The 19,549-nt window shown below is 42.0% G+C and overlaps 1 protein-coding gene across 2 annotated transcripts; it reads right to left on the bottom strand.

Moving 5' to 3' along the window:
• Positions 1-3,719: 3,719 nt before the first annotated feature.
• Positions 3,720-19,021, bottom strand: LOC101473755 (CCR4-NOT transcription complex subunit 2). 2 transcript variants are annotated; one of them, XM_004564852.5, is made up of 15 exons: positions 18,902-19,021; positions 15,975-16,106; positions 13,977-14,049; positions 13,712-13,850; positions 13,419-13,625; positions 13,126-13,202; positions 12,916-13,041; positions 12,408-12,538; positions 12,196-12,316; positions 11,342-11,498; positions 11,132-11,193; positions 7,961-8,037; positions 7,782-7,882; positions 7,185-7,329; positions 3,720-6,575 (listed from the first exon to the last, which is right to left on the bottom strand). In XM_004564852.5, exons 2-15 carry the CDS (start codon positions 16,092-16,094, stop codon positions 6,489-6,491), a joined length of 1,623 nt encoding a protein of 540 aa, XP_004564909.1. In that variant the 5' UTR covers positions 16,095-16,106; positions 18,902-19,021; the 3' UTR covers positions 3,720-6,488. The 2 variants fall into 2 exon arrangements, with proteins under 2 accessions (XP_004564909.1, XP_004564910.1); XM_004564853.5 differs by having other exon boundaries at positions 7,988-8,037.
• Between the last annotated feature and the right edge of the window lie 528 nt (positions 19,022-19,549).

The raw sequence follows: 19,549 nt of genomic DNA, 5'->3' as shown, positions 1-19,549 counted from the left end.
TCCTGAAATAATATAGCAGCAGCGCAGCCGCTGCAGAGGCAACATTTGGCTAAAAATCCTTCCATCAACACAGTAACATCCCTCATCACGGAGCGACAGAGGCCTCCGACAGCATCGGGAGAGAGTCCGGTCTCAGTCTGCAGGTTTCAGGCAGCGTTAACACATCACTGCACCGCAGAGCGACAGACGGCCTTCTGCTGCTAGAATCGCCACATCAGAAATATTCATCTGAAAATCTGTCACGTATTACATTTCATTTCAGTCTGATGAGTTTCTTCTCCTGGAATCTGTAGCCAGAGCTCAAATGTATGCTCTGTGTGCAAAGTGGATTTAAACAGCAATAATGCAAAGGTGACTGACTGTGATCAATATGTGGACTGCTGGTAAAGGAAAGAAGAAATGATGTAAATCGTTAAGCACAAAGTTCTAAAAACAATCAAAAATCACCTAAAATTGATAGCAGCTTGCTGAGATTGCCTGTAGTTTGCATGGAAGACGCCGACCCTGCTGAAACTCACAAACCAGAATCAGCCAATGATCACCCTCAAAGTAAAAGTCGTACCATCACAACCAGCATGTTTCAAAAGGTGCAGCTTTTACTTTGGCGGTGAGTGGTCTCTGGTTCTGCTGAAATTTGTAGGCAAGTTGACATCTTCCATGCAAACTACAGGCGACCGCAGCAACCTGCTATTAACCAATCACAGTGAGTTCTTTGGTACAGATTTCACCCTGCAACCACTCGCCAACCACTTAGGGAATGCATGTTTTCCCTTAGCAACCACTCTCTGGGCCTAAATGAATAAGATTAAATAAATAAAATGTATTTTATTATTTCCTTGCACTTCTTTGATTTTTAAGTTCATGTATATCACAATAACACCTCAGACAAAAGCATTTGTGACTTCTCGTTTATTGTAATTAAAGAACCAAATATTAATATTCTTTATTCATGACTAAAAGGCTCTATTTTGGGACCCTTTATTTGTTTCTGACTTAGTTCTATTGGTGGGAATTATGAAAGTATGCAGCAACGAATTAAATAGAATTGTTTCTGTTTAACTTAATTTTTCACTGGTTTTAATAAGCAGCTTCTTAAACTTGAATTTCTTTGCTGGATTGATGTGTTTTTACTTCGGTTTTTAATGACTCCACTGATTCACTTACGTCTGTTAAGTTTTATATTATCTGCATCGTGTTATGTCAGAGTCTCTGTGGTGGAATGAAATGTGCTGTATAAATAAAGTTTTACCTGATTTTGAGTAGAACTGTAATGGGATGGGTTATTTTGCCTCACTGCGCTAGAGAAAGTCTAATAAAGTTTATTGTGATCTGTCTGAGTGCTTTCTGTAGACAAATGATGTAAAAAGTCTATTTGGGACAAACATTTCAGATTTAAGGTGTCAATAATCTACATCTGTTCTGGTGAACAGATGTAGATTTGAATTTTGCATATCTGGGCAGCACGGTGGCACGGTGGTTAGCACTGCTGCCGCACAGCAAGAAGGTCCTGAGTTCAATTCCACCATCAGGCCGGGGTCTTTCTGTGTGGAGTTTGCATGTTCTCCCCGTGTCTGCGTGGGTTCCCTCCGGGTACTCCGGCTTCCTCCCACCGTCCAAAGACATGCAGCTTGTGGGGATAGGTTAATTGGATAAATTCACTAGGTGTGAATGTGAGTGTGAATGGTTGTCTGTTCCTGTGTGTTGGCCCTGCGACAGACTGGCGACCTGTCCGGGGTGTACCCTGCCTCTCGCCCTATGACAGCTGGGATAGGCTCCAGCGCCTCCCGCGACCCTGAAAAGGAGAAGCGGAAGCGAATGGATGGATGGATAATCTACATCTGTAATTCCCAGCATGGCCTAAAACTCAAGACTTAATATTAAAAATGAGAATAAATGGCTGGTTGTTTGCAGACTTAATGAAACCAGCAAAATGGAGTGAGTTTCCCTCCATGCACGGCAGATTATTTCACAGTAACAGGACAAATAATCCAAGCTCTCGCCTTGGGAACGTGACGCTCATTAATGTCTCTACTCCTTCCAAACAGGTTAGTGTAGTTTGGATTTGTTTGAGGCAGCAAAGGTAGAGTCACGACGTCGTTCTCGGTTAATGTTGTGAGACTCTTTAAGGAAACTGTGTGATGGAATTTTTTTCCTGGCTTTAATAAAAAGAAACGAGCTAATTAACAAATAAAGTGAAGTTTTAACTTCTCACATTCACCCACTCGCTCTCACACTCTTTGTTTCACGTTAGATTAGTTTGTTGCTCGGTTACATAACTGTGTTTAGAGGGCAGTTACATAAAAATATGAAAACATATTTAACACAAGGAGAAGAAGCAGCAAAGGTTCACCTTTGTATTAGAGCACAGAGAGAAATGTTTAAAAGAAAAGTTTAAATGTTTAAACTGAGACTAAAATTCCAATTTTCCAAGCAAAACTATTGATCACAGAGATTGAAGATCTCTTCATCATCATGATCATTTCTCTAACACTCAGTGATTTGAATTAAATATCTGAGGTAATTTGTTTTCAGTGTTCACCTCAAATTTTCTCTTTATACTCATTGGTTTGTTACACTGCAGTTTTAATCTACCGCTGCACTACAATCCACTTTTCCTGTTCCTTTACTCATTTACAGTCTGTGTATTTACCTCTGGGATATAAACCTGTCTTCTTCCTGCAGGTTTATGTCTCCATTAAACTGTTTTTTTAAATCTCCCACAGTCAATGAAAAGTCACTTCACCGATTAGGTGAAAAAAGCTTTAAATTATTTAACATGAACCCTTTAACTCTGTGGAAGTACTCGATGACTGACTTTAGTTATATTTATTGATAATTTATAGATTAATTGATTTAGTGAACCTCACACGGTGAAGAGCAGCCTCCTACCGTTTATCGTCCTTTGACATGTGGCTCCCTCTGCTGGACAAACCCTGAAACAGCAGACAAAACAATTTTTATATTAATTTTGCAAGTTACACCTCTAGGACAGGTGAATGAGCATTCATAGCACGCCATTTCACATTTACTTGCAGCTGTTAAAGCCGAGCAGAACATCATGGTCCAAAGGTCCTTCAGTAAAGGACGAGGAAACTTTCCTAACCTGTTTACTGATTGTGAGTCTGAGAAAATGGTTCAAACTGAGCCTGATCTTTATACGATATTTACAACCGGGTTCTCAGTGGAGGAAAACGTTGCTTGCTGTTTGGATCCATTTGAGTCCAGTGAGGCTGAAATTTGAATAAAATCACAGTTTATTTTAATTATTGACTCCATAGTGGAGTTGAATCAAATTAAACGTGGAGTTGAAATTAGTCTCATTGTTGATCTTAAGCAGATAATGAAGCTGCAATAAACTGACTGTTAAACACAAATATTGAGCAGTAAGCTTTTGAGGACAAATTAATATAAAGACGAGGGTTCAAACAGATGAGACAGACCCAGTGAGACTGACTTGAATGGTTTCCACATTTAAACAAACCTCACTTTAAACTACAGCCATGACCAGAAGTATTTGAACTGACAAATTAAAGCTCTGATGTTCAGCTTTAATCAGAGGGTTTCATAAAAATGCTGCGTTAACTGTTTACGAATTAAAGCCATCTTCACACAAACTATAAATACTTCTATATAGGAATAATTTACAGAATTATGGACCTGACTGGAGGTTTGGCTCCTCGAAGATTGACACAAACAAAAATAAACACCCAGGAGTCATGTTTCAGTTTCATTACCAGAATATTTATTTTATTCTTTTTCTATTAAAACACTAGCTGCCATATTTAATAAAACAGCCAACGGCCAAGTGCCTCAGTCCTCATCCTCCAATCAAAACTCCTCAGACAGGTCACACAGGTCTGTGGGCGTGTCCTTGGCTTTGCTGCTGCAGTGCGAACTAGCTGGCCCCTCCCCTCCCCCAGTGATTGTTGTTGCTAGTAGGTGGGCGGAGTCGGGCGTGGTCCCCTGGAAACCATCTCCATGACAGGAAGTGGAGTATTGCATCGTTAAGTGACGGCCAGCTGAAGAGGGAGGAGTTTCTTTTCCGTTTTTACCCCTTTTTGTTTTCCATAAAAATACTGCCTCACTTTTATGTATACATATTTAAAATACATATACATAACTGGACACTGGTGTCTCCTGGCAGTTAAAGATATGAAAAATTCAAAGCCTTAAAATAAAAACTTTTTGGGATGATTTTTTGATTTTTGAAACTTTCTCAAGCTACAGCTATGAGCTAATTAGCTTAGCATAAAGATTGAATGGGCTTTAACAGGTAGCTTAGGTCTGCCCACAAGAAAAGCACCTCACGATTAGGATGGTATGTTTGTTTAAGCGGCTTTAAAAAGTGTAAAAATCAGAATTTCCTTGGAGTATAGTTTTAACTGGTCCCAACACAACAACGTGTATGTAGCAGATTAAACTAAACAGACCCATGAGAGCCGGGCTGCCAGTGTCCACTTCCAGTGTTTTTGCTAATGATGCTAATTATCTCCTGGCTGTAGCTTACAAGCAAGGTGGTGGTGGTGTCATGAGGATCCAATTGGTTTGACTGTTACCAGGCAGAAAACAGTTGGGACAAAATGTAATTTTAAAAAAAGAAAAAAAAAGAAAATAATGTTAAAGGTGAAGAAATAGGAAGTTTGAGAAGCAGAGAGCAGTGTTAACAAAAATTAACATAAAATAGGTGAAAAGCAGCAGGTGGAGCTTTCTACATGTGCTGATGGAGCACCTGGGGTTAAACCTGAAGCTACCTCACTAAACCCCAAGTTCTGCATTTCAGTACAGACCTCCGCTCAGTGGGAAACTGTGTGACTCACTGTGGGGGGCTTTCAGTGCAGCAAGTAACTGTAATCTTTAAAAGTGGATACAGGCAGCAGAGTTTGAGTTTTTGATCTCCAGGCAGAAGCCTTGCAAGAATAACAATTAAAATATCAAACAGATCGCAGGAGTAGAAATAGGTGCAGCTATCCAACAATAAATCCATCCTATTAAATATTATGGCCACTTATCCTCAGGATAAACTGACAGTGGGATAAGCTGGGAGATTAAACCCTGAACAGGCTAACAGAGAACAACAGACAACATTAGCATCACCAATCATCCCAACGTCTTTGTAGCTGTAAGGTCAGGGTAGTGATTGGTGCCTCCTGATCAGGTTTTAGCCAGAGCCAGGAGAATCTGATTTGGGGTTTTATTTACTTAAACATAGCAGACATTTTCTGATTATCTAATCAACAAGAACTTAAGAAAAGTGCGCTGATTTCTATTCAAATAAAGCAAGACAAACTGAGTCCCTTTGCTTTACCGAACAGCCATGTTTACTATGGTGAGAACCCCCAAGGGCCGATTATGAGGCAGCAAAACTCAAAATTATTTTTGATGTAACTGTTCTTATATGGCAAGTGTCAGTTATTTCACCAAACTAAAGCTGACTTCTGCATGGACTAACATATGATCCGACACAAAGGAGGAAAATCTAAAAAAAGAAAAAGAAACTATTTTCTTTTTTCTCCATCTTGAAAAAGCTGAAAACAAGATTTGTAGTAGATAAATCTGAAATGGCATTCACCAGATTTCCAATTTAACGCCATTATCATCCAGAAAGACAAATCGGTTTTCTTAAATGCCACCTCAGATTTCTGTCTTTCAAATGACAAAAAAACCCCAAAAACCTAATGTCTTTTTCATTTTTAAACAGGCTGCCACCTCAGGAGGATAAAATAACTGCAGATGGTGAAATATGTATAAAAAACGTAATTAAAAAAAAGAGAGAGATTTCCTGCCTTTTCCTCGAGGTATAAAGGGAACGTGTCCACCTGTGAAAGACCTCCCTGCAGTATGAAATCACCTGCTGCACTCTCACCTGTCTCTTTAAATTAAACCCGCTTTATAACACAAAGGAACCAAAGGGGGGAAAAAAGGATATTTTTTCCTCTTTTATTATGAAATAGTGCTACAATGTACATTGCATGTCCTCCTGACTGTCTGATGATGTGCTCTGGTTTGTAATGCTGGGGGATAAACCTGATAAAAGAGAGTGGGTTAAAGATATCGCCAGGTTTCAGAGAGGTGCGACACAGTGGGAAATAATTATCCATCCTGAAAGGTGATCACTTCCTGTGTTAAAATCTGGTTTCTCTTAAAAGCTTCTGGAGACAAAAATAGTCGATTCTTAAGACTGAGCAGAAACATGAGTCACTCAATCAGATGGACACTTTGCAGTGCTTGTGTCTGTGTATCGAGTCTGTGGTCCACTTCACAGACCAGCCAAATCAAACTGATGGAAAAGTGTGAAATTCAAAAAAAAAAAAAAAAATAACGATAATGAGGTAAAGAAGGAACAAAAATATGAAAAAAATAAAAGGATGAAGTCTGTTCAGAGAGGAGGACAGGAGCCAGGATGTCCTCCCCGTTCAGTGTGTGCCGGTGGAAAAACCTAATGGGGTCAGGAGGGCCAATGGCAGGCAGGCAGTAGGAGAGACAGCCAATCAGAAGGCCTGCTGGGCAGGATTGTAGTTGAAGGTGGAGGGAACGTGAGGTCGCTCTTCTAGTTTGTCATATTCCAGATGAAATTCCTGAAAACGAGGAGGAAAGTGGTAAATTGTCATCGACTGTACACAGCGTTCATCATATTCTGTGTTTACTTTCAAAATGAAATTTTAGCTTTGGATTTAATGGGATACAAATGCATATTTTTATTTGATCCAATCACATTTTACTATTAAAACAGTTAGCTTTTTTTTCCAGAATATAATTGTTCTCAAATGTAGACTTGTTCAATAAAATCAAACAGAAGTTCTGAACCTCATTTCAAGCAGATCTACAGATCCAGGACAAACAACAAACATTCCTCGCAGAGATGAAGTCTCAAAAATACTTCAGTAATGATCAGTTCATCAGATCTCTGTATGTTGTTCCTCCCTTGGAGGGGAAAAAAGTAGTAGAACCTTCTTCTTCACTTAGTTTTTCACCTGAGGAGCTCTTTTAGAGGCTGAGACACGGATAGCAGCAGAAGGAGCTGCCCTTACCACCACACAGCTGTACGAATGCAGTCTTTAGTACTGAGTGTTCAAACACTCGGACCAGTTTCATGAAATCAAGATCTGAGAACTGTCAACCTGATCAAATGTAGGCAACACATCCTGGTGCTGATTTAAAGTGTGCGTGTGTGTGTGTTCGTTCACCTTGGCCACCTTCCTCCAGTTGAGGCAGTCGAAGAAGTAGTAGGTCCCTCTCTCATAGGCGTTGGTCTTCAGTGTGGGCTCCATCCCCGGAGCTCGAGTGATCCAAACCCGCTCCTCTTTATGATACCTCCAGTCCCTGTTAAACCTGGACACGCACACACACGCGGAAATGATCGCTTTAAACATCTTGTACACCATCATAAACGCAGAGAGACATTTCAGACAGCCTGGGGTTCTTTTGGATGCTTTAATCTTTATTTGTAATGAAGATTAAAACATTTTAAAAAGATGAGAAGCTTCTGAAAAATAGATTCAATCATTAAAAAAAACATTTGCAGACTTATCTTAAAATGGAAGGATGTATTTTAGATCAGTATGGAAAAGTGGAGAGTTTGTTGGTGATGACAAGAAGCTGGTGAGCGGATTTCTTTAAAAAACTGATTGCACTGAACGCCAGCACAACAGGAAACTATGAAATCTTACTTTTATCTCAGTTTCAAGCAATTTTCTCATCCAAACATCAAAGTAATTTAGTTTCCACCCACGTGGTGACTGACTTAGTGTGATTAGGGTGCAGTAATGACCGGTCGCTCTTACAGTTCTACAGCAGCCAGCAGTTGTAGGAGGTCTCCTCCGTTCATATAGTAGAGATAAAACAGCAGATCTTCACCATACCGAGACAACTTGATAGCTGCTAACTGCACGTGAGAGAGAGAGACAGATTAATACGGACACATTTTTCAGGAGATCAGTCTCATAACAATCATGTAAAGGACCTTTGGGGTGTCTTGTGAAGGAGGTACCTTGTCCCTTATGTGGATATTGGTTAAATACTCTGAGGGGACGTGGAAGTCTGCAGGAAAAGAAAAGATAAAATCAACAAACAGGACAAAATGAAAAGCTTCATTAGAAAAACTGCACAACTGGTCTGCATGTAATTAATGCAATGAACAGGCGTAGAGCATTTTGATGTTATTTAAGCAACTAAAATTAAATAAATTTAAACTTCAGTAAATTCAGTCTCACATTATAAAAACTGATTGGAAAAAAAATCATGATGCATTAACTTGTTCAGACCACATGGAGGCAGAAAAACTCCAGATTTAAATTTCCTGCTGATGAAGGACTCAACGAGTCCTTATAAATATATATAAACGAGTTTGGCAAACACGCATTAAAAGCAAAGACTTTTTAAAATAAAACAGAATTAAGAATTAAAATCGTTTAAAAACTGTTTGAATCAGCCATGATGATTGTCCTCTGTTGGCCACCAAAACTTTTAACATACAGCAAAAACCCTGAAGAAGAATCTGTGTTCAAGAGTTAAAATTTCCAACTTTGGTGAAAATTTGCTTCACTGCACAGCGTGAAAACCAAGAAGCAATCAGAATGGAAGAGCTCATCGATGCTGTCTGGGGGCGGCTGGAGCCAAGCGGTTCTTCACTGTCAAAGAAAAAGATCTAACTCAGTGAGGGCTAACAGTCAAACTTCAGGGAAAGCCGTGAAAATGCGTCCAGAAATCGAGAGGACTCCTCCTCGCCCTGCTGGCTGTTTGGAGTGAGCAGGTTTCGAATGAAGCTGGTTTCTTACGTACGACCACATCAATACACTGATGTCGTTCACATATCAGGTCAATTTTGCTTGTCTATTTTAATTCACTCTGCAGGCTGATCTGTCACTTTACTGCTGCACTGACACTGACAGAAATGCCTCTGAAGTCCCAAAAAGAGTCAGACGCTCAGAGTTTCTGAGCCTGTAGAGGTTCCAGCACCTCTCTAAAGTCAGAGTAAACTTAGCATCAGCCTTCACATTTTTCACAAAGTATCGTTTCTAATGGTGAGCAAATGGCTCTTCTACAGGTCTGTGAGAAAATGAACACTTTCATGCTGACTTCAAGGTCTCAGGCTACACCCACACTAGCCCGGATAGATTTGAAAATGGCGGTTGTGTCTAAAAAACGCTCTGCGTCCACACTATCGCTTTCAGTATCAGTCGTTTTCCCAGAGTTCATACACTGAACAAAAATATAAACGCAACACTTTTGTTTTTGCTCCCATTCCCCATGGGATGGACGTAGAGACCTAAAATTCATTCCAGATACACAATATAACCATCCCTCCCAAACAGTGGTCACAAATCAGTCCAAATGTGTGGTAGTGGGCACATCTGCTATATTGAGATAATCCATCCCACCTCACAGGTGTGCCACATCAGGATGCTGATCTGACATCATGAGTAGTGCACAGGTGTACCTCAGACTGCCCACAACAAAAGGCCACCCTGGAATGTGCAGTTTTGTCTCACAGCAAAATGCCACAGATGCCACAAGCAATGAGGGAGCGTGCAATTGGCATGCTGACAGCAGGAATGTCAACCAGATCTGTCACCCGTGCATTGAATGTTCATTTCTCAACCATAAGCCGTCTCCACAGGCGTTTCAGAGAATATGGCAGCACATCCAACCGGCCTCACAACCGCAGACCTCGTGTAACCACACCAGCCCAGGACCTCCACATCCAGCAGGTTCACCTCCAAGATCGTCTGAGACCAGCCACCCAGACAGCTGCTGGAACAATTGGTTTGCACAACCAAACAATTTCTGCACAAACTGTCAGAAACCGTCTCAGGGACGCTCAACTGCATGCCCGTCGTCCTCATCGGGGTCTTGACCTGACTCCAGCTCGTCGCCGTAACAGACTTGTGTGGGCAAATGCTCACATTCGATGGCGTCTGGCACGTTGGAGAGGTGTGCGCTTCACGGATGAATCATGGTTCACATTGTTCAGGGCAGATGGCAGCTGAGAATGTCCCAGTTCTTGCATGGCCAGCATACTCACCGGACATGTCACCCATTGAGCATGTTCGGGATGTGCTTGACCGGCGTATACGACAGCGTGTACCAGTTCCCACGAATATCCAACAACCTCGCACAGCCATTGAAGTGGAGTGGACCAACATTCCACAGGCCACAATTGACAATCTGATAGACTCCATGCGACGATGTGTTGCACTGCATGAGGCAAATGGTGGTCACACCAGATACTGACCGGTTCTGGGTCCCCAGACCCCCAATAGCGCAAAAAACTGCACATTCCAGGGTGGCCTTTTGTTGTGGGCAGTCTGAGGTACACCTGTGCACTACTCATGATGTCAGATCAGCATCCTGATGTGGCACACCTGTGAGGTGGGATGGATTATCTCAATATAGCAGATGTGCCCACTACCACACATTTGGACTGATTTGTGACCACTGTTTGGGAGGGATGGTTATATTGTGTATCTGGAATGAATTTTAGGTCTCTACGTCCATCCCATGGGGAATGGGAGCAAAAACAAAAGTGTTGCGTTTATATTTTTGTTCAGTGTATATAGACAGCGTCCATATTGAAACGGCAGAAAACTCTTACGTTCCAGTACTGCGCATGCGTGAAACGCAAGAAGATTCGACCTGCCTCATTTCTGTCTGCCGCTTATTTACTTTCCGGCTCTTTGAAATGTCGCGGCAAAATGTCGAGGAAAATCACAGAGTTTTTTAAATGGACTAACAATGAGGTGGAGTTGTTGCTGCGAGTAACACAAAAGTACAAAGTTGCAAAAGCAATTGAGAATTAAAGAATTTGAAGAAAAGTTATCTGAAGCATGTACAAACTGATATTAATCTTTAATTGATTAATTTTAATCTTTAATTAATCTTTAAAATCTTTAAAATTGAGAGCAAACAAAACAACTGCTGTATAATGCCCTCCGTTTAGTTTAATTGGCCACTTGACTGCATCACACCGTTTTCAAATCTCTGCGTTTTCGAGAGCATTTTTAAAACGCTGTGTTTTCCTCGAGCGAAAAGCGCGGTCTCAATGTGGACAGGAGGCCAAAACGGGGAGAAAACAAAAACGCATTTAGTGTGGACATAGCCTCAGTCACTACTTCCAGGTTGGTGTTAAACTCACCTATATCCTGCGGTCGACATGGAGCCGATGCCCACGGAGATGCAAACTTAGGATAGAGATTCCTGACAGAGAGAGGGAGAGAGAGAGGGTCTGAGTGTGAGAACAGTGACAGGTCATTCAGCTGCTGCTGCGGCCATTCAAAAAAAAAACAAACTTTAAAGACGCCGCTCGTCTCCAACTATAAATCGCGTTTGCATGTGCGACTCGTACTCAGGCGAGTTGAGGTTGAGGCCAAGTGTGGTGAGGTCTGAGCCCAGCGCCAGGTGGACCATGCCGGGGTCGGTCTCCGCCGCCCGGATGAACGTCAGCAGGCCAATCATTCCAAACTGGTCTGTTACCATGCCACCAGGGATATTGGTCACTCGCCCTGGGACACAAAGACAACAGAGGATTACGGATTAGCTTAAAATCTCTCCTGCTTGTTTTTTTACCCAAACTCACTCAAAAATAAGAAAATCTCCGTCTAATGGTTTTGAGTTAATTAAATGAGACGAACAAAAGCAAAACAAAAAAAACAGTGCAAAGGAAGAGCTCCCTTTTAAGACAAAATCCACCTGCAGCATCAGGCTGAGGGTGGGGAAGCTATCTGCTGTGACAGACTGGGGATGATGAGGACGGAGGGGAAATAAGGAGGATGAAAGTGTTCGGAGGTTCTTTTAATACACAGATTAAATTCACATTAACGATTTTCAGTTCCGGCCTTTTTTAATTTGGTTAAACACGTCACAGCTGGGTATTCAGAAACCTATTAAACCCTTTCATAGCAACATAAAACTGCATTTGTTTGGCAGACTCATCATCTGATGACAACATTTATGATTTTACATGTTCCATTATAGTTTCAGCCGCTGAAACAAAAGTATTTCCCTACAGTAAGGACAAATTAAGCTTTTCTTATTTTATCTCGAGTCTGTGATAAACTAATAAAGCTCTTATGTCCCATTCATTTCCTTTCTCTTTAAATTCTCAAAGAGATGACTCTAAACATTTTCAGGGTTAACATTCAGAAACAAAGATCAGCTGATGTCTGGCTTTTGAGCGATTATCTGATTGAACTGTCTCACCGTCAGGAAGCACCTGAATCCCTTTCTTCTGCTGGTTGTTGTTGCTCGGTGCAGAGCTCTTATCGCCGGGGAACTTTGGACCATCTGAGTTAGAGGCTGGCTTTCCCGATGAGTTCAGATTCTGATTGGATGGAGACAGACGGGACAAATGAGGATGAGTTGGGAAGTTAAAGAAGCAGAAAGCGGATGACGGAGAGAGACAGAAATGTCACCGTTTTGCTGTCTTCGTTGGTGCTGGTGGGGTCTTTTGTTTGGTAGTTTGGCCCTGGGAGAGCTGGGAAATCTTCGTTGTGGATGGAGAAGTCCTGCGACTGCTCACTGGACGGCTTGGTTACCATGCCAACTGGAGAAAGTGACCAATTGCAGGACATTAACAAAACACACAACAGAAAGACACACTGATCAGCAGCAAATGTAAGACTTTTAAAGGTTTTTATTGAATATCTATTGTGTTTGACCAACGGTTGAAAATATTCAGTTTACTATAAAACAAGGAAGAAAATCCACTAAAATAAGCGTTCCGTATTTCTCATCACTGTCCCCCAGCATGCTTCAATTGAAGTTAAAGCAAATATTCTAACAGCTCCATAAATGGTTTTATTTTCTTTACATTTTATTGGCTGCTTGACTTTTGTAAAGTCTAGACCACTGCGTAGAATTAAAGGACAACTCCATATTAGACAAACGGACACAAACAGATAAATGTCCCTTCTGTATTACCGTAGGGAGCTCGACCGGTCAGCGGGTTGTGCAGTGGGGTGGGATTCGAACCTCCATCCCTCCGACTCCTGTCAGCTAATGCCGGGAAATCTGACAGGTCCAACCCCGTCACATTCTCACTGCCGTCTGAAACGAGTTCAGAGAGGTCACATTACAGCAGGTTGGGTAACAGCTGACAGATTTTTTAAAATTCTGATGTCACTCTGTTACCTGTGCCATTGAAGATGTTGTTGGATAGCGAGTTGTTCATGAAGCCTGGATTCCTGTTCACCCCGAACCCTGACATACTGACACACACACACACACACACACACAGGTTTTGCGTAAATTTCATACAGGTTTTTGCCATTATGAGCTCTTCCTCTCTATCATTTCAAATCATAAATAATCATAAACATTCCTGAACCCTCGTCTCCATCACACGGTCCAGATGTGCTGCTGAAAACCTTCCTTTCTAACAACACAGGTCAAAGTCACATCTGGACCGCAGTGATGCGAGTTACCTGTTGATGGTAAACGGCTGCCGTGCTTGCTGCTGTTTGGGCATCCCGATGATGCTGGGTGACGACCGGCTGGGACTCCCCATACTGCCGCTCCTCCCTCCTCCACCTCCACGCTCTCCGCCTCCCATCCCACCTGACTGCCCCGTTGGACCCCCCACCTGCTGGTTGTGATTGAGCACACTCCGGCTGCTCATGGGCAGTATTCCCCTGCAGGAAGAAGTTTGTGGTTTGAAGAAGAAGCAGAGACACTGACAGAGAGTTCTTATAATGAGAGCACACAGTGTGAGGGGTACCTGCTGGGTGAGGGGGGCGTGTGCATCGAGCCGGCATTGGGCGTACTGGAGAGCTGACCGGCAGACTGGTTCAGCCCGCTGCGACTCAATGGAGGAGCTGCACTGCTGTTCATGCCTCGCATGGGAAACCCCAATGCACCTACAGAGAGAGCAAGCAGACAAGCGTGAAAAACGAGGTTGACTCTCCCACGTTTTCTCTGAGATAACATCACAGTAATGAGTCGACATTATTCAGCAGAAACAGGTCAGTGCCTGTCCGTCTTACTCTGCGGGCCGTACAGGCTGGCTCCGAGCTGTGACAGCTGACCCGTAGAGGAGGCAGAGGAAGACGCCAGCATCTGAGGAGGACAAACACACAATCACACAGATCAAAACACAGAAACACACACAGCAGCTGCAGATGCAGCAGCATGCTCTGTTACTGTCAACCACTCAGGTAAGCTGTGAAGGGCTCTGTGCTGCATCCCCGGGCAGTGAGGACAAAGTGAGGATGAATAGAAGAGGGCAGAGATGACAGGGAGACGAGCTGTGTGCTGTTTTTACAACAAGAGACTCATTTTTCTTTGTTTTTGCTCGAGTTGCTTCACACAGAGCTCTCACCCCCTTGGACAGCGGTATCAAATATAAGGCCTGGGGAGCAGGATTGGCCTGGCATAACCTGGCCTGGCCACTCAATGGGTTTGGAAAATGTGAAGGAGGGCTTAAATGTTTGCACTTTTAAATGTACTTTAATGCGCTTTTCCTGCTGATAGAAGCCTCCCCAACAGCCGTTCATACTAAATTAAAGTAATTAATTAATAAATAAACAACTAAATGACTGGAAAGTTTCTGTTTTTTCAATACTAAGTATAGAAATTTCAGATTTTTTTAAATGACATTTTAAAACTGACATTTTCTGGACAGTCTAGCCAATGAGCTACAAGAAGATTTTTTTTCTGTAATTTTACACATTTTCTTCCTAATAAGAATTATGTTGACAGATTTCTTTTATTTATTGCAGCATATTTCTTTATCATTTGGAAAAATTGAGACATACTTCTTTTTCTAGTGCATGAAGTACAACACCTGGAAAAAGTGACAAAAACGGCCCCAAGATATCATCTTATATTCAATACTGTGTACTTCCACTTGGATTTAGGGCATTTTTTTTAACATGAGGATACTGAATTTCACACATGTGAATGAAATGTAATGCCATGGGGCACTATGCCTTATGTACATATGCAAGACCCATAAAACGCCTCTGAAGTTTCTTGACTGGCTGAGCATGTCCAAACCCTCAAATGCAGTTTTTGACAATAATTATAAACCGTAGGGCTGCTCAATTAATCAAATTTTAATCTCGATTACGATCTGGGCTTTCAACGATCATTAAAAATGACTGAGCCGATTATTAGCCCCTCCCTCGTGCTTTACTCTCGCGCTGCTCTGTGTGGCAAATCGAGCGGACCTCTCTGCATTTCGAACACGTGTCACAAGAGCAGCGGTCCCCAACCTTTTTTGCGCCACGGACCGGTTTATGCCCGACAATATTTTCATAGACCGGCCTTTAAGGTGTCGCGGATAAATACAACAAAATAAAACTAGTACCGGTACCGAAAAAAAAGAAAATTTATTCATAAATAAATTTTTTCACGTGAAAAGACCAAGGAAAACCGAGTAAACGATAACAAAATAACGCTGAAAACCGATAAAAACCCTGAAAACTATACATTTCACACCTGAGCCTCAACTCTCACGGCCCGGTACCAAATGACTCACGGACCGGTACCGGTCCGAGGCCCGGGGGTTGGGGACCACTGATTAAGAGGACCCGAGGGAAGCTCAGAAAGCTAAGCAGAAGTTATTTGGAGAGGAGAGTGACTGCCGTTGGTTGAAAAGAGAGGTAAAAAAAACTTCAGTGGTGTGGAAACATTATGGGTTCGCGGAGTCAGACGTGGATCAAGTAGACATAGTGTGTAAACTTTGCTACAGTGTCGTAGCTGCACCACAGAGCAACACTGCAAAGTTCACTAAACATAGATGTTTACATTTTTCATGTATTTTTTATATTGCAAACATTTGCACTGTTATCAGTATTTGCACACTATTTTATATTTTTTTGACAATCTTTAAAGTCATTATTCAATACATTGTTATTGTTAAATAAATATCGTCAAATAATCGAGATCTCAATTTCAGTGAAAATAATCATGATTATCATTTTTGCCATAATCGAGCAGACCTAATAAACCGTAATGATTGCTGAATGTGCAGGACTCACGTCTTTGTCCGCACGGTGAGGAGGGAACATGGACTGCTGGCTGTAGTAGAGACTGGAGTCGTCCGGGTAGTCACTCTCTATCCCTCCCTCCATAAACTTCTTCCGGTTAGCACCAAACATGCCGCGTGTCACCTAGGAGACAAGACGACGGGAAACAGTCAGACCAGTCATACCTGGACAGAAGTCATTCACTGTCATGGAACATTTCATGCTCTGAAACCAGAAACCTGCTTCTGAGCGTGCTCAGAGTCTCATTCAGGAACGACTTTTGCATGACTCACAAAACACAAAAAAAATTGAAATTCAATTTTTAAAAAGAAAAACAAAATTCATATAATATTTAGTCTCACTGCTTAATCTCAGGTTTACAGGCTGAGCTGCACTGCTCACGTTTAGATTTTTATGTAATTGTTTTAAGCTTGTTTTTAAAGATACTTCTTATCATTTTCTGCCAAAAACAAACAAATAACTGAACATTTTAATGTTTTTCAGCCTGATCCCAACTCCAACATCTGGATCAGGTTTCAGTATCTTCCCTGTGTGTTGTGCTGACAGCAGTGAAAAATCAATAAGCTACACTCCTCTCTGTGAGGTTTCCTTGATATAAATGTGTCTGTGAGCTGATGTTTACTGTTTCTCCTCTGAGTCGCACTGTGGTGGACCTCCTCACTCAGTGTGGCGCAGAGAGGCAATATTAATGCTGTGAACAACATGTTGTGTTACTGTCAGAGCAAAAAAATACAAACTTAAAAACATGTTTTAGCAGCTTCTCTGAACATTTTCAGCCATGATAACAGTTTAAGTGTTAAAGTAAGACCTTTTTTAGAAAGTATGTTGGTGCAGCAGGTGTGTAATAGCTGTGCTCACCTGCTGCCTCGCAGCAAAGTAAACAGAGAATAAGGCTGAACTGAGAGAGATACCCGATCCAGGCTTCTGAGGCCGATGTGTGATCCAAACAGATCAGTTGATCCCTGATCAGCAGTTTGGAGCCATTTAGCTGCTACTACATCAGCAGCATTTCTCTTCAGGTTTTAAATATTTGCTTTAACTGAAAGCTCAAAAGACACAGATGCTTGGGAGGCTTTTACTGCATCTATGGCAGGGTAACCTGTTATCAGAAACTGGATTAATACCATTTCCTTCTCTCGTCTCACTCTGTATGAGGATGTGAACTCACTTTTAGGCTAAATGCTAAGTTCTGGTTAAGCAGCATGCACCGAAAGTGACATTACAGGTGCTAGTGCACAGTGTAATATCATCCGGTCACACCCCTCTCAAATTCATGCACAGAGAGATCAGGTTACAAAGACGGAGATGTGACAAAAACACACCTAATCTGGGGAAACACCTGGTCAAAACACAAAGGTTTTAATGTCTGTGGCATGTAAAATGTTTTGAATAAACAAAATATCAGAGGTGTGATCTTACTTGATCAGAAACTTTCAGGGCAGCTAAAGCACTGCAGAAAAGGACTAGTACAAGTTTAAGCGTTGATGGTTCCTGATTTTATTCACAGTGAGAGCAGGGAAAGAAGAAACTGACTAAACCACTAATAAAAATTGAGTTGTTGAGTCTTGAGTGAAGCAGTTGCAGCTGTAGACTCTGATCTGAATTAAGACTGTCACCACAAACAAATCTGCAAAGCTGGACCCATTTTAAAAGATGAACCTAGGTTGAAAGCATCCAAACCAAAAAGGCTCAAAACTAAAACACTGACAAAGGTGTGTATCCCACCACAGCTCCTCATACTTCCCAGAATACGTTTTAATTACAAAGACAGAGGAAAGCTTCCACTGTTTAACAACTACAGAAAATCAACCGACTACACATCTTTAAGCCTCTGAACGCTTAGTTCTTTTAACTTTCAGAGTGAAAGAAGTCTGCTGGACGTTTCTGTTTTTTACAGTAAAAGCCTCCACTACTAAATCACTGATCAACAACCAGACTGGTGTGTTTGTGAGGACAAACTGCACATTAGCCAAAAGTAATATCAAAACATCACATCTCATAACATAAAGCACCAGCTAATCTCCATAATGTGTCAAACCTTCCACTAAAACACAAAGCGATGCTAACAGAGATAAGCGACGCCTCCTAAAGCAGGTGCAATCCCAGCTAACAACGGCTAGCTGAGATCCTGCTCGGTTCTGAGGTTTTATAACGAGTTAAAAACCTCACAAACTTTCCTTTTATCCCTGCAGCCGAAGCCCAGTCGTCTGCCTGTCTTGTCTGTCTCGTTTCTAAGCGGCGCTGAAGGCGCAGCAGTGTCGCAAAAACGGCTAATGTTAGCTTAGAGCGCTAAGGCTAGCGCTGCTAGTGTGTCTGATTAGCGTTAACTCCAATATTAGAATTTCCTGACAGAACTAAATGAGCCGGCTTGTCCCGCCGTGTGCTGCTATTTGACTGCAGCTCTCCAGGAAACAGCAGTTATCAGCAAGCGTTATCTCTTTAGCGTTAATAATGTGTCAGACGCTACAGCTATCTAGCTGAGCAACGCACACAGGCTAGCAGCTTCTGTCATAGGAATACATGGGGCTGTTAGCATAGAAGCTAAGCTAGCTGTTGCATTTATGTGAACGTAGAAAAGCATCTAATTGGAAACCCGGAGGTCGTTAAATTACGGTTTAACGACTCGGTAACACCGGGATAGACGCTGCTGTACGGACAGAAAATGGGGCTGAGAGGAGAACTGCGGGCAGGTGTGCTTTTGTCCGTGTTTGGGCCTGCTGCGCCTCCGCTGTTAGTTCCCCAAAACAACAACAAAAAGCACCGAAACCGGGCCGCGCCGTTCAGAGCCGTACTGTTCCCGACTGCGCCCTTCACCAGCTGGGTCTTTGCAGCGAGCACACAAACTCGGGTTCATTTAAAGGACCCTCAGACCCGAAACTCCCGAAAAAAGATTTTAAAGCAATAAAAAAGGAGCTCACCGCATCAATCCTTCTTCCCCGCTACAATCCAAGATGGCCGACATCTCACTGCCAATCAGGAGGATGTTGGGAAGGCTCCATCACTCTACTCTGTTCTACTCCACTCAACTCTACTGTCAGACACCAGGGCCTTCTCTTTAAGAGAAGATAAAGTTCAACTTCTGTTATGTTCACTTTAACCGGATTACTCTTATGTTCCTCTTCCTCTTCTGTTCCACTCCATGTGAAGTTGAATCAGAAATATCAACTTCACAGTGCACATGTGGCTGCTCTGCAGTGGATTATTTATGAATCAAAGGAGCTTGCAAAGAACACAGACATTATTTATGAATGTTTGCTACCCTAACTTTTCATTTTTTATTTTAATAACACAAAGTATCTATTGACTTTGTTAATATTAAAAAAGTAACAACATTTTCTTACTTTTATCATAATTGTTATTCCTACAGGGGTTTGTTCATATTAAATAAAAATATTCATCCATACATTTTCTTTTACTTATGGGTCTGGGCCACAGAGGCCATCCTACGATTGCAAGTGGACTTCAAAAAAGAAGTACAAAGTTGTCCACAAAGCTGGACCCAGGTACAGAGATCAGCCAGTCATACTGAGCTCTTGCTTCACCACAAAAAAAACCAGAATAACTCC

This window comes from Maylandia zebra, linkage group LG17 (assembly GCF_041146795.1).
Source record: "Maylandia zebra isolate NMK-2024a linkage group LG17, Mzebra_GT3a, whole genome shotgun sequence".
NCBI lineage: Eukaryota > Metazoa > Chordata > Actinopteri > Cichliformes > Cichlidae > Maylandia > Maylandia zebra.
The sequence above is the reverse complement of the archived record's forward strand: the minus strand, read 5'-3'. Positions and strand labels throughout refer to the sequence as shown.

What these genes read in the sequence shown, in the direction of transcription:
- LOC101473755 (XM_004564852.5), bottom strand. Translation starts at nt 16,094, where the DNA reads ATGTTTGGTGCTAACCGGAAGAAGTTTATGGAGGGAGGGATAGAGAGT. An exon ending in CTCACCGTGCGGACAAAGAC is followed by an intron (nt 14,050 to 15,974) that starts GTGAGTCCTGCA and finishes TGTCCTCCTCAG; the next exon opens with ATGCTGGCGTCTTCCTCTGC. An exon ending in ACGCCCCCCTCACCCAGCAG is followed by an intron (nt 13,626 to 13,711) that starts GTACCCCTCACA and finishes TTCTTCCTGCAG; the next exon opens with GGGAATACTGCCCATGAGCA.